This window comes from Eleutherodactylus coqui, chromosome 3, assembly GCF_035609145.1.
Source record: "Eleutherodactylus coqui strain aEleCoq1 chromosome 3, aEleCoq1.hap1, whole genome shotgun sequence".
Taxonomy (NCBI): Eukaryota; Metazoa; Chordata; class Amphibia; order Anura; family Eleutherodactylidae; genus Eleutherodactylus; species Eleutherodactylus coqui.
The window spans coordinates 114,911,397-114,927,075 of NC_089839.1; the positions used below are offsets into that span (position 1 = coordinate 114,911,397).

The following is a 15,679-nucleotide window of genomic DNA, read 5'->3' on the forward strand; positions in this document are numbered from 1 at the left end:
AGAGCAATTTCCCCATCGCCTCCCTATCCGTGACACCCTGCTTGGCTGAGAGTTTTCTGCCAAATTTGTGCTTATTTCACCTCTTGCTCTGCTCTAGGTGGTTTTGGGAGCCAGCTGGTAACAGCAGCTAACTGGCTCAAAGCCCTGAGCAACGGAACCTTATTGCTCGAGCAGATGTTCACTTCTGGCCGGTAGCATCTCTGTCATATTACCTCCACTTAAAATTGGTCTCTACAGGTCTTATTAAAATTGGATTTGTAATTCCATGGAACTCAAGGCATGCAATTTGTACAGCGTTTCTATATTTTTGTCCGCCCCCTGTATATTGGGTTGCAGAAAGTTGAAGAGACATCACAGGGCACTGTTCTGTTTCTGTACCTTCTCCTCCTACGCCTATGATCAGGTAAGTGTATAGAATATTAACAAGTTCCATAATACCTCCATTGCTACTGTTAAAGCAACTTTTACAAACACTTTACAGCCCATAAAAATAAGTGTGATTTGTCCATATAAACATGGAAAAACCACAATCTTTATCTGTTTTCTGTTCCTCCACTAGACAACAAGGCTTCCACGATTACACAAACCTTTCCTTCGGTCTTGTCACAGTGAAATATTATAAGAGTCGAACGATTATATTTATTGTGGCAGATTGCTCCTCCGGTGTAATTTAGCATAATAATTCCATCTTCATATACAAGCTTTTGATTGGTCAAACCTAACAACGATAAAAGCAATGTATTAGGTAAATTGAACTAATGTCAAAAGGGAACACCACTTTTGAAAAACAGTGAGAAGAGCTCACAGATTGGCTAGGTCAGGTTTCTGTAGCTTCCATAGACCTGAAAGGAGGAAGCCACAAGTTTACATGACCACCTCTCCAATCAGATCTGTCTGGATGTGGCAGGATTCCCATCTGGTGGATCAGAGTCACATATTGTACCGACCGTGAAATGGAAAACTATCAGACATTTATGGAATTTTCTAAGGTTAAAAGCCAGATAGATCTTTACAAACTATCCATTACTGCCTAATTCAGCCTAGCCATTTTTTAAAATAAAGCTAAAAAGAAAAAAAATTAAATATAAGAGAACTGACAATTACATTATGGCCACCTTCACAAGAGCATATTACGAGTGCATTTATGCAGCCGTAATCGTACAACGGTCCTGGCTCGACCCAAAGTATCCTGACCCAAAGTCAGACCATCATAGATTCCTATGATGCTCAGAGTTCAGGTCAAGATATGTGCAGTCAGATGAAGACTTGTCCGTATTAACCCTTTCCAATCCAGTGTAGGAAGTCGTCCGACATTGAGATTTCCCTGTATAGTTTTTCATGTCGGGCGAGGTCAACCACATGTTTTTAACACTATGCAGAAGAGAGTTCTGATAGTGTTAGAAACATATGCTATACACATTGTGTGCAGTTATAGGATGCCTCTGTATAGCACTGTATTACAGAGCTAGATGGATCAATAGACAGAGTATTATATAAAATGTTATATTAATATACATACATTTACAGGATTATTACAAATGATCTTCCTGATGTGAAACACTCATAACTCACCTTTAATTTTCAAAAAATTGCTAATAACATTTTCATGACAGGTCATTTTTGTGTGTTTCTGTTCAGCAGTTCCAAGGCATCCACAACAAGCTTTCCCACCCAAAATAAATAAGCAGGGGAGTGTGAAGGTGGCCGGGAAATTGGATTGGAAAGGGTTAAGCTTGTGTGAAACTGGCCTCTTAGGCAGATTATGCTTCGGCCCTACAACTCCATTCTAGTGCTCAATCAGGTTGACCACTCGTTGGCGGTCCATCTGCCAATGTGAACATGGAGACACGCAACTGACCAGGACAGCTGTTGGAGTAAGAACGAGTGTACTAACAATCGTTTGTCTCTGTCATATATGAACAAGAGCCAACCCACACGCTTTGTTACAGCAGATTGATCCTCGGCCCCTGTAAAAGGAGGCTAAGCGACACTTCAATCTGCCCTGTACAATAACACATTACATGTGGAGGTGCAGTTTTTTTAGACATCTCACACCTCAGACAAAGGCACGATTTTATGGGTAAAAATTTTAACACTTCATTTAGTTTCTCGGGAGCATTTAGTCTGGCATGTTAATCAAATACTATACTTTGTCTTTTTGGGGTTTTTCAATACATTTTTTAATGTGTGTTACTATAGTCCAGAGATGGTGAACCTATGGCACACATACCAGAGTCAGTACGCGGCGCCCCCTCCCTGCTGGCACGCGCACCAGCAGCCACTTACCACAGTAGTGAATATTGTCCGGGGTGCACCCGGGATCCTCCTCAGACTGGGACCGCTGTGTTTGTGGATGGGGAAGGGGTGGGGGGGGTCACCATTACTACTGGGGCAAGAGTGGGTTACCCTATAAGTCCTAAGGGGGACACTAACGAGACCACTGTGGGGACCACACTTCCTACTGAGACCACTGTGGGGACCCCACTTCCTATTGAGACCACTGTGGGGATCACTATTACTATACGGGCTACTGTGGGGGGTGGGGGGGCACTATTACCACTCGGGCTACTGGGGGAGGGGGGGGGTTGGTCACTATTACTACAGAGGCAACTGTGGGGGAAACTTACTATTGAAACTATTGGGGCTACTGTGGAGGTCACTATTACTGCTAAGGCCACTTTGGGGGATAATATTGCTACTGAAACCACTGTGGGGTCATTATTACTACTAAGGTATGTTTACACTTGGCAGAAATGCTGCAGAATGTTCTCAACGGAATTTTCCATGGCAAATTCCGCAGCATTTCCGCATCCAAAAAGCAGTCAAAATCTGCACCCTGTCCTTTGAAAAAGCCCTGCCCTTTTTACAACAACGGAGGTAAAATCATACGTCATGATGTGTTGGCACTTTGCGATAAATAAGTGGGTTTTGGGTTGCAGTGTGGGCACTTGGTCTGTAAAAGCTTCTCCATCACTTCTATAGTCTAATAAGAGAAGCCCATCAGAAAAAAACATAAAAAGGGGTAGGGGAGTTGAAAGGAGCCACACCTAGGGCATGCTGCAAGTAAAAAAAAAAAGTGAAGTTTTGTTGTTTTTTAAAACTCTGGAAAGAATATGAGGAATTACGAAAACTCGACAGAAAGGGCCACTATGTGTGAAACTACTCTTTAAATAGCAAAACTGAGAGTATTTTAAGCCTGGAGCTATCCTTTAATGCCATATTCACATCTGTATTTGCCATTTAGTTATAATTCTGTCTTTCTCTCTTCCATTTAACTGAGCAATAAAAATAGGGGTGCGGTCTCTTGCCAATGCTTTTGACTTTGCTGATGGAGCAGCTGAACATTGGGATCTTGCAGGATTTAGCATATGTGGGGATTTGAATAGGTCCTACGCCGTTGGGATTCTGTTTTTTAACTGAACAAATAACGCAGCTATTCCTCTAGTTAAAAAGGCAGAAAGCAAAAACGTAATGAAAGCAAAAATAGTAAGCCTTCCTTTTTTCGAAAACCAATTGAAATCCATGGAGAGAAAAATGCTTCCGTTCTTTTCAGTTTTAATTCCGGTAACGTAACAGACACACGGAATTATGACACAGGCAAAACGCAGATGTGAATGTAACCTGAGGGAACCATGACCTATTTGTGCGATTATGTCGGATGTGTCCGATTTCTCAAAACATACCTGCTAGTATTCCCTTCTTTGCGTTCATTTGACAGGATGACACTGTTGATCCTGCGGGTGCCTGGGACGAACACTCAGATCCATGAATTTCCCCACAGACTTTCAATTGGTAATTATATTGACCATCCACCACTTCTACAACCTTTTCTCCAAGTGTCCGTAGGTCATAAACATAATCATACTTTGGGTCTTTAACTTGGCAGTTGTCACCTGTATAAAGCAGACCTCATCCCTTAATATGGAGAAAAACTTTGACACTACAGGTATTACATCTGTACATAATATATGGCTGACAATAAGAAATAGATCTTTAACATATGGTTGGAAACCGGTTTATGCATGTACTCTAATGCTGGTAACTGGCGTTCCATCTATAACCCCAGGTGATCACCCCGAAACAGCCATCTGTGTATGGTTATTCTAGCTTTGGCTCACCATTTCCAGTTGTTTTTATAAGGCTTTATTTTTTTTTTTTTTTTTTAAAAGTCTGACATTGACTTGCAGGAATGCTGCAATCGAATAGGTGGCGCTGTATAGGCATTATTCCATCTTCCTATGTGCAATATGTGGTATATGGAAATCTCCATTAACAGTAATAATGATATTGGTATGCCTTTCAGCTTAAATATAGGCATGGCCAAGTTCTACACTGCATGCCCAAAACCAAGAATTCCCAAAAAGATTTCTACCAGAAGAAAATTATATTCATTTGTTTTAAAACTAAGAATAGAAATGATACAGTATATATGACTGCAGTCAAAAAGACCGTAGCTATAAACTTTGGGGCATTTAATGAGGTCTAAAAAAAGGGGCAGAGTAACTCTGTAACATGCCATAATCTTCATCTTGCAAAAAACAGAGCTGAAAAGGAAAAGTTGGACATCTTCTGGCATGAACTAGTTCTTCTCCTACCTTCTGCTCTAGCAACAGGACAAGCCTCAGAGGTTCTCCATAAGAAAACATATTCACAGCCATCTTGCTCTTGGAACACAGGAGACCCCTGTTGAAAAAGAAATCCCAATAAATGGTAAAAATAAACTAGAATCTAGGAATTAACATACCATATATACTCATGTATAAGCCGACTTTTTCAGCACATTTTTATATGCTGAAAAAGCCCCCCCCCCATAGCATTACATCATACTGTACAGGACAGATTGTTCGTAACTTGCGAAGTTTGTAACTCGAAGGTTCGCAAGTAGGGGACTTATCTGTACTCGAATGAAAATAATTTTTTTTAAAAATCTATACTTACCTCTTCGCTGCTGCCGGGGCTCAGGCGCATCTAGCCACTTTGGTCCCATTACTGTAATGAAGTTCCTTCAGCAGTCAGGGATTTAAAATCCCCGGCTGCTGAAACGGCTGCGTCTGATTGGCTGAGCGCTCAGCCAATCATAGGCAGCGCTCAGCCATTCATTGAATGACAGCTGAGCGCTGCCTGTGATTGGTCACAGCGTTCAGCTAATCACAGGCAGCGCTCAGATGTCAATCAATGTAGCAATAAATAAATGATTTTCATTGTCAGAGTTGCTACAAACATGGCAATACCTGTTATGTGCTGCTTTTCAAAAAATTTCTTTTACATTTTATCCATTTAAACTGGGATTTTATAGGTATTTTTTGAACTGGATCGTATAGGTCGAGTTACAAAGCAGACATGGAGGTGTTTCTTAAGCTTCCAGCTGCCATGAGAACTCAATGGTACCTTGCAACAACACTGTGGGGTGTCAATGGGTGACAAAGAATTCCCCCTCCCCTGTCATCTGCATATATGCTGCAGTTGCTATTGATTGTGGCACGTAAGGGGTTGAAATGCCAGGATCTGAGCAGTCTATTCTTCTGGCGGTTACAGCATGAGCCTGGCTGTCAATAGTCAGGTAAGCCACAGCCTTAGAAAGATATATGCGCAGGTTAAAAGCCCATTAGTGAAGTCAGTAAAAAGGTATGCTGGCCATCACTAAGGGGTTAAAAGTCTACAGTTTGGCACACCCCGAGTGAGCCTTCTCGGAGATACTGATGTGACGTCAGACGGAAGTGACGACAGACACCAGGAGCAGCGCGCCGAGACAGAGGCACGAGCGGGGGGCTGAAGGGGACATCGGAGCAGCGCAGCAGCCGATACCGGCGCCAAAGCAGGTGTGGGGGCAGTAAGGTGAGACCGGAGCAGAGCAGAGCAGTAGCCGGCGCCAAGAGGCCACCAGGATTCCAGCGCCAGCAGCAGCGAAGGGGACCAGAACGGAGCAGCAGAGCAGCTGAGACAGGAGGGCAGAGTGAGCGGCTGCCGGGAGTGCGGGTGACGTCACCAGGAGGAGTGGAGGAGCCGATAAGTATCTTCTGTGTGTGTTTGTGAGCAAACTGTGTGTCTTCTGTGTATCTGAAGCGATCTTCTGTGTGTGTCTTCTGTGAGCGGTTGCAGCAGCGCGTGAGCGGTTGAGCGGAGGCGGTAGCGTGTGAGCGGAGTGTGAACAAGTCTATCTTCACTACTTCCACAAGTAAATTGTAGATCCCCATTAGGATGAGCTCCATGCCTGGCAATGTCATCCAGTGTGCTATTTGTGCAATGTATGCAGTCCTTGATCAGCTGATCGAGGGTGCATACTGTTGCGCAAGATGCGTGTACGTCGCACATTTAGAAGCCCAAATTCTGGATCTAAATGAGCAACTGGCTACACTTGCTGCTCACTGAGCAGACACTCGCTGGGGTAGAGGCGGGGGCGGATGGTAGTACGGAAGAACAGGGGGAGCAGGCAGTAAGCTGGGTGACAGATAGAAGGAGGCGTAGAGGGAATAGATCCAGGGAGGCTGGTCCTGAACTGGCACAACCCAACATGTCTGCAACGTTGGCAGATGAGGGCGATGCCATTACAGAGCCAGGACCGTTGCAGCACTACATGCCCTCTGAATGCCAGGGGGATGACTGCTCTGGTGAGACGGGGACGGGGAGTGCAGGGCAGGCTAGACAGGTCCTAGTGGTGGGGGACTCAATTATTAGGGGGACAGATAGGGCAATCTGCCATAAAGACTGGGATCGTCGAACGGTGTGTTGTCTTCCTGGCGCTCGAGTTCGACACATTGCGGATCGGATTGACAGATTACTGGGAGGGGCTGGTGAGGATCCAGCAGTCATGGTGCACGTTGGCACCAATGAACAAGTTAGAGGTCAATGGAGGGCCCTCAAAAATGATTTCAGGGACCTAGGGTCCAAGCTCAGGGAGAGGACCTCCAGGGTAGTTTTCTCAGAAATACTACCTGTACCTAAAGCCACACTAGAAAGGCAGCAGGATCTTAGGGAGGTGAACAAGTGGCTCCGGAGTTGGTGTAAGAAGGAGGGATTTGGGTTCTTGGAGAACTGGGCTGACTTTGCTGTCGGCTACAGGCTCTACCGTAGGGATGGGCTGCATCTTAATGGGGAGGGTGCAGCTGTGCTGGGGGATAAGATAGCTAGAAGGCTGGAGAAGTGTTTAAACTAGGGACTGGGGGGGAGGGTAAAATGAGAAATAGTGGGGTAGCCAGTGTAACTAGCGATCCGGGTCCAAGCAAAAGGAATGGGGGTTGAGCTGGGGGTGGGGTTAGTACAGTTAGAACTGATAGATCAGCCATAAGTACGAATAGCAACAAAACAAATTTAAAAAACAAAAAAAATGATATAAATTGTATGACCACGAATGCACGAAGACTGATTGGTAAAGTGGGTGAGCTTGAAACGAGAATGACTGATGAAAATTATGATATAGTTGGAATTATGGAAACATGGCTTGATGATAAGTGCTATTGGGCGGTGAATTTGCAGGGGTACAATCTCTTCAGAAGAGACCGAAAGAACCAGAAAGGGGGAGGGGTATGTCTGTACGTCAAATCGAACTTGAAGCCGAGGCTACGGGAGGATATGGGGTAGGAAACGAACAGGTGGAATCTCTGTGGGTAGAAATACAGGGAGGAAAAAATAACAAAGTCCTGATAGGGGTCTTCTATAGACCACCAAAAGCAACAGAAAAAACTGAAAACTTACTAGTAAGGCAGATAGAAGAGGTGTCAAAGCGCAACGAAGTAATTATCATGGGGGACTTTAATTATCCAGATATAACATGTGAGAAGGAAACCTGCACATCTCACAGGGGTGATAAGTTCTTGAGAGTAATTAAAGACAATTACCTGAACCAACTTGTGCAGGAACCAACAAGAGGGAGGGCCATTCTGGACCTAGTACTAACCAACAAACCGGAACGTATAAAGGGGGTGCAGGTTGAGGGGCACTTGGGGAACAGTGACCATAATATAATCAACTTCCAGCTGTCAATCAATAGGAAGCCTTATCAGGGAGCGACAAAGAAACTAAACTTTAGTAAAGCAAAATTTGATGAGCTTAGAACTACCATCGGTAACATTAATTGGGACAACATCCTCAAAAATGCCAGTACGGAGGACAAATGGGAAAAGTTCAAAAGGATCCTAAATCACTTCATATGAGCAGTTCATTCCCATTAAAAATAAAAGAAACTCAACTAAAAGGAAACCAATGTGGCTCGACAAGATGGTAAGAGGGGCAATAATCGAAAAAAAGAAAGCGTTCAAACTACTAAAGCAAGAAGGCAGCGAAGAAGCGCTAAAATCATACAGGGAAAAAAACAAAATATGCAAAGATAAGATCAAAACTGCCAAGGAGGAAGCAGAAAGACGGATCGCCAAAGAGAGCAAAAACAACCCGAAGCTATTTTTCAACTATATTAAAGGGGTTGTCTCACGGCAGCAAGTGGGGTTATACTCTTCTGTATGGCCATATTAATGCACTTTGTAATGTACATCGTGCATTAAATATGAGCCATACAGAAGTCATTCACTTATCTGCTCCGTTGCTAGCGTCCCCGTCGCCATGGATCCGTCTAATTCTGATGTCTTCTTGCTTTTTTAGACGCGCTTGCGCTGTGCGGTCTTCTCCCCTTCTGCTCGGTCCAGGCACGAGCGGCGTTCTGGCTCCGCCCCCTTCTACGCGTCATCACGTAGCTCTGCCCCGTCACGTGTGCCGATTCCAGCCAATCAGGAGGCTGGAATCGGCAATGGAACGCACAGAGCCCATGGTGCACCATGGGAGAAGACCCACGGTGCACCATGGGAGAAAACCGCAGCGCATCCCTGGGAAAGGACCGGCGGCCATCTTGGGAGAAGATTTTTTAAAGTCCTTATTTCGTCGGATCGGTAAGTAGCAAGCGGCTTAAAAACCGCTTTACTTTGCTATTTTATGCCAGGGGGGGTGACAGGGGGAATGGGGTAAGGTAAAATTTTGAGGTTTGCCGCGAGACAACCCCTTTAACAGCAAAAGGATTTGCAGGGAGAGCACTGGCCCTTTAAAAAATAATGCAGGAGAAATCATTGATGATGACGAAGGGAAAGCAAATCTACTAAACAGTTTCTTCTCAAGTGTATTCACAAACGAAAAGGAAATGCCACACAAGATGCAGGGGAATAAAATGAACTCCTCACAAAATATCTCATACCTAACGCAGGAGGAGGTGCGGAAGCGACTAAAGAAGACTAAAATTGATAAATCGCCGGGCCCAGATGGATTACACCCAAGGATACTAAGGGAACTAAGTGATGAGATAGCTAGGCCGCTATACCTAATATTTCTAGACACTATCAAGACCGGTGTAGTACCATTGGATTGGCGCATTGCCAACGTGGTTCCAATTTACAAAAAAGGGAGCAAAAGTGAGCCTGGTAACTACAGGCCAGTAAGTCTCACTTCAGTAACGGGAAAAATTTTCGAGGGGATTCTGAGAGACGCCATCGATGAGTACCTCAAGGAGAATAAGGGAATAACTCCTCACCAGCATGGGTTCATGAAGGGTCACTCATGTCAGACAAATCTGATCAGTTTCTACGATGAAGTAAGCTCTAAACTGGACCAGGGAGAATCTATTGATCTCGTATATCTGGACTACTCTAAAGCGTTTGACACCGTGCCACATAATAGGCTAATATACAAAATGAGGCAGCTCGGACTGGGCGAAAACGTGTGTAAGTGGGTAAAAAATTGGCTCAATGATAGAAAGCAGAGGGTGGTAATAAATGGTTCGTACTCTGATTGGACCACAGTCGCTAGCGGGGTGCCACAGGGTTCAGTATTATGCCCCACTCTATTCAACATATTTATCAATGACCTGATAGAGGGGCTGCACAGCAAAATATCAATATTTGTGGCGGAGCATGCCGTTGGAGGAGTAAGGCACGCTGAAAGAGGGCTCCGGCAGAGACAGCAAACATAAGCGACTTACCGGCTTACAGCAGAAGTAAGGAGGAGAAAATGGGACGCAGGAGAGCCCACAGCACCTCTGGCCGCCTATCCGAGCCAGAAAAAGGAAGAATGGAGCACTTCTTGCGCCCACAAACGAACGCGGCCGGCGGGCGCGGCAGACCCAAGATGGCGCCGGCGGGAAACCCAGCGGGACAGAGAGGCAGTGCGGACAGCGAGGAGACGCCGGGAGCGACAAGCGCTGAGAACAGAAGCCGGGGCCGGCCACAGCACTCACAATCAAAGGCAGCAGCCGACCGAGAAGGACCGGGGGAGGAGCTGGAGGGAGAGGAAGAGCAGCAGCGCGGCAGCATGTCAGAAGAGGAGACACCAGGTGGAACAGGCAGCAGCAGGGGCTCTCTGGAGGAGCTGAGCCGAGAGACTGGAGCAGCAGAGGGGAGTAGGCTTCCACCCAAGGGACACACAAACAGCATGGCAAGGGAACGCCTGAGCCATGGAAGGTACTGTACCACCCCCCACCTCACACAGCCTAATACAGCAGGCTTAGGGGGAAAAGGACAGGCTCATAGCCCAATGAGGCAGTGGAGTGACCAGGTGGAGCCCCTCAGCCCAACAAGCATCCCCCCTGCACAGACCCCAGGAGTAGGCTCAAAAGTATGCATGCAGACAAACTCCCCAAAACAACCAGATAGCAGTGAAGAATGGGACTGGAGAGACCACCTACGCTCCTTACCCACTAAGAGAGACCTAGACAGCGCACTGCATAAACTAGAGCTATCCCACAAAAAAGACATAACAGCACTGCAAAAAGACATCATACACGTGGGCCAACGTCTGACGGAGGTGGAGGACACACAGGAAAAGCTACTAGATACAGTGGAATCACATAGAAAAGTTATTGAAACCCAGTCTACACAAATATCAGAACTATTCCTCCACCTGGACGACTTGGAAAATCGTCATAGGAGGAACAACGTACGTATACGAGGGCTAGCGGAAAGCGTAGAGCACAACCAGCTGAGAGAATGGGCACAGAAACTCTTCAATAGCCTCCTAGAGAGACCCCCAGACGAGCCTATCGAAATAGACAGAATCCATCGCACGCTGGGACCTAAATCCACAGACCCTGCAAGACCACGTGACGTGGTCTGCAGGATTCATTTCTTTCAAGAAAAAGAACTGATCATGCGCAAGGCTAGAGAGACAGGAAACCTGTCTCACCAGGGATCTACTATTCTCATTCTCCAAGACCTATCCAGACGCACGCTACAACTGAGAAGAGGCCTGAAACCGCTGTTGGCGGCACTGAAAGAAAAAGAAATCCTGTATCAATGGGGGTACCCCTTCCAGCTTCAGGCGCGTAAGGGAAACAAAAGGGCCCCCCTCAGGACCCTGGGAGACCTTCCGGGATTCTTAGGCACCTTTGAGCTCCCAATGATCGCCCTACCAGACTGGCCCCATCAAGAGGGGGCGCTAGCCCCATCCATAAGCTCGTCATGGCAAAAAGTCGGTAGAAAAAACAAACGTTGAGCGGGTGTTTAGTCGTATGCGGATGCAAAGCGCACTTATGTTTAAGCAATGCATATATGCCTGCAATTTTCACCATTTATTTCGTTACCAGGTCCGTTTGAAAGTCGTTCCTCACATAGCTAAAGAACATTGTCGGTAAAACAATATTCATTTTGTTGGTTTCATAGATCTGCCGGGGTCATCTAAACAGGTGGCCTCACCCTCGGATATCTGTACCCCCAAATAGGGCACGCAGCCAAAACGCTGCTTTGAAATTCGTTTCACAAAAGTAGGGTTATAATGTTTGGAGGCACTAGGCCTCTTGTTTCTTCAGTTTTTCGTTTCTTTTCTACCGTTGCCATCCCTCCCCCTCCCCTCCCCCATCCCAGGCCCCGTAGGGGTATAGGTGACGATTACCATCAGGCAAACCTGCACTCGCGCAATTATGGTTAATGTAACCACATGCTCATACAACGTTAAGGGGATGAACACCCCTGAAAAAAGGCGGCAGGTTTTATATCATCTGCATAAGAAGGGGATCATGGTAGCCATGCTACAAGAGACTCACTTCAAGGCAGAAAACACCCCACGTTTTTCATGCAGATTCTACACTACATGGATACACGGGCCGCACTCCACAAAAAAAGCAGGAGGAGTCTCGGTAGCATTGCACAGGTCTCTACAACATACGGTCATCGACAAACTGATAGACCCATTCCGTCGATACATCTTTGTAAAGTTGGAAATAATGGGCTCAGTGCTGTCATTCGCTAACATTTATTTCCCCAACCAGGACCAGGCCGCCTTTGGAGTGAAAATTCTGCGTAAGCTGACCAACTTCGCCGATGGTACAAGCATGATCCTGGGAGGGGACCTCAACATGGTGATGGATCCGGAGGTAGACTCATCGGCGGGTAAGTCCCCCATCTCCCACACAGCACGACGCACATTGAAAAAAAGAGCTAGAGAGAATGCAGCTGGTGGACGTGTGGAGCATATTACACCCAGGCGTCAGGGATTACAGTTTTTACTCAGCGGCCCATAATAGTTACAGCCGAATAGATCACCTCTTCATTTCGCACAGGCTGCTAGATGCCAACCCAGCATGCTCAATTGGCCCATTTCTGTGGTCCGACCACGCGCCAATATATGGAGAATTCACCAACGCGGGCAGAATACCCAAAATAAACCAGTGGAGACTGAACGAGAACCTCCTTAACGACGCATTATGCGTAAGCGAGATAAAAAAAACGATCGAGACTTTCGAAGTCACTCACAGGGACGACCCAGCCGATTTCCCAGTCAAATGGGAAGCACTTAAGTGCATCCTGAGGGGGGGTCTTCATATCCCATGGGGCCCGCCTCAAAAAGGACAGGTCAGCAAAATTGAAAAGATTATTAAGCGAACTACACGCCAAAGAGCAAATAAACAAGGGCCACCCAGAGGAAACTTTGAAAGCCGAAATCTCTACAATACGACATCAAATATTGTCTATTCTGGACCAGAGGTCGATGGGGTTCAGAGACAGAATGCGAAGATGCGCATTCGAATACGGAGATAAATGTGGGAGATGGCTGGCCAGAACCCTACACCCCAAAACTCCGATGACCCACATCCCTAAGATCCAGAAACAAGACAGGGGAGATCCTAGAGGTCTTCCATAAATACTACAAAAACCTATATGATATAGAAGGCAATCCCAACACAGCACGGGGAGGGGCAGAAGGGGGGGTAGAGGAGTACTTGGATAGCTATGACCCAGGCCGGTGGACCCAGAGGAATCCACCAATATGGAGGTCGTCTGATAAAAGAACTTAAAACAGGAAAAAGCCCGGGCCCAGACGGGCTCACTGCCAAATTTTATAAACTTTTCAGAGAAGAGCTGTCCCCCATGATCCTGAAAGCCTTTAACGCTATAAACAGAGGGTGCCCCTTCCCAGACCAGGTGCTTCAAGCACACTTGGCCGTACTGCCCAAGCCAGGGAGAGATCCCACGGCATGCGGGAACTATAGGCCCATTTCACTCTTAAAAACGTAGACGTAAAAATATATTTGCGAAGTTGATAGCAACCCGAATACAGCCCTGTATACCAAAACTTATACATAGAGACCAGGTTGGATTTGTCCCAGGGAGGGAGGGTAGGGACAACATAATAAAAACCATGTCACTCATGTCACGCGCCCAGAATGCGGGGTCCCCGCTCTGCCTCATGGCAATAGACGCAGAGAAGGCTTTTGATAGAGTCGGATGGAGGTTCCTGGAAGCCACTCTGGGGAGAGTGGGGCTGGGACCCCGCATGAGGGACTGGATAATGGCCCTATACCAAAGACCTTCAGCCAGAGTGAGGGTCAATGGGACTCTATCAGATAACATCCTCATAAAAAATGGAACGAGACAGGGATGCCCACTGTCACTGTTCTTATACATTTTAACAATGGAATCCCTAGCTAATGCCATTAGAAAGAATGACTCAATCAGGGGCGTCAGAGTGGGACAAGCGGAACATAAACTTTCCTTGTTCGCGGACGATGTCCTCATATACCTGTCCAGCCCACACGTGGGTATCCCGGTCCTACTGCGGGAGTTTGATAGATTTAGCACAGTGAGTAACTTTAAAACCAATTTACAGAAAACGGAAATGCTGAACATATCCCTCCCACGACGGGAGATGAGGTCCCTACAAGGGCAATTCCCATTCAAATGGCAAGCCAACTCGATTAAGTACTTGGGGGTTCAACTCCCATCAGAACCGGCGGATGTGATCAAACTGAACTACAAACCGCTCGTAACGAACCTAGAAAAAGACCTAAACAAATGGAGCCCGCTATTCCTGTCTTGGATGGGAAGAATCAACGCAATCAAAATGGATGCGCTTCCGAAATTATTATACATCTGCCAGGCTTTCCCAGTCAGGCTATGTAGGCCCTATTTAAGGCACATCCGATCCCTAATTACTAAATTCATATGGCGGGGCCGTAGACCCAGACTAAAATTCAGCACGCTAACCAGAGCTAAGGAGAGAGGGGGACTGGGACTACCAGACTTCTCATTATATTACAAGGCCAACATAGCCAACTGCGTGGTGAACCTCCTAAAACACAAAGAGTCCAAGCTGTGGGTCGAGATCGAATACGAGCTGGACCCGAGATTGGCACAAAGTGCATTCTGGATAACGGGCGGCCTAATTAGAGGTTCCCCCGATCTGTCCCCCCTGCTGAGACAATTGACAGAGGCCTGGTCGGATCTACTGAGAGGCTACCCGCTAGTCTCGGTCCCGGGCCCACTCACCCCACTGTTGGCAAATCCTCAATTTAAAGCCTTTGAGCAGAGAAAATCCCTGTTGATCACTCCCGCTAATACATCACCACGCCTGAGAGACGTGTGGGGACAGACGGGACTGAAACAACTAATAGAGCTTTTCCCAGAGGGACGGGTTCCCCCGGGGGCATGGATGGAATACCTGCAGATGAGAGGTTCACTGGACTCCCTGTCGCCTGGACCAAGCCCAACACAAGAACTCACACCCTTTGAAAAAATAAGCATGTCCACGGGCATAATCAAACACACAATCTCTCTGCTCTATAAGATGTTGCTGGAGTGGGAGATGAGGGACACCCAACCGGGATACATAGCGGCCTGGGAGGAGGAGCTGGGCAGGAGCTTCACACCGGCGGTATGGGAGAGGGCACTCGCCCTGACACACAAAGGGTCGGTCTACTCTAGACTACAGGAATTGAACTACAAGATTGTGTCACGCTGGTACAGAACCCCAGAGCGGCTGCACAGAATGTTTCCACAGACCACCCCCACTTGCTGGAGATGCCCGAACGCAAGGGGAAATATGTCACACGTATGGTGGGAATGCCCCGCTGATAGCAGCCCTGTGGGAGGACGTGGCCAGGTTACACAATCGTCTATGCAGGAAGGAAATACAACTTACACTAGAAATAGCACTGCTATCTATGTTCCCGGGGCCCATCGCAGAAACCAAGATGGGCCTGCTCCGCTTCTTTGTTCAGGCAGGTAGACAAGTCATTCCGAGGTTTTGGTGGTCCACGGATCACCCCACCAGGAGACATTGGGTGGAGGCGGTCAATGAGCTGGCAAGGTTCGAGGAGATGAGAGCGGAGGAAGTGACATGACTGTTGAAAAGTTCTACGCGAACTGGCAGCCATGGCTAGACTTCAGGGTGTCCCCTGAGGCCGCAGACTGGATAAACCGGGGAGCGCCGCCGC

The 15,679-nt window shown here is 46.9% G+C and overlaps 1 protein-coding gene across 1 annotated transcript in view; it reads right to left on the reverse strand.

Annotated features, from left to right (window-relative positions):
• The window catches only part of IGF2R (insulin like growth factor 2 receptor), a 167,433-nt gene that overhangs the window by 53,027 nt on the left and 98,727 nt on the right, over positions 1–15,679 (reverse strand). Inside the window, exons 26-28 of the mRNA XM_066595978.1 lie at positions 4,596–4,683; positions 3,684–3,893; positions 588–718 (exon numbers count right to left, since the gene is read on the reverse strand). Of these exons, the coding sequence (XP_066452075.1) occupies positions 588–718; positions 3,684–3,893; positions 4,596–4,683 (429 nt within the window). The remainder of the gene's footprint in view (positions 1–587; positions 719–3,683; positions 3,894–4,595; positions 4,684–15,679) is intronic.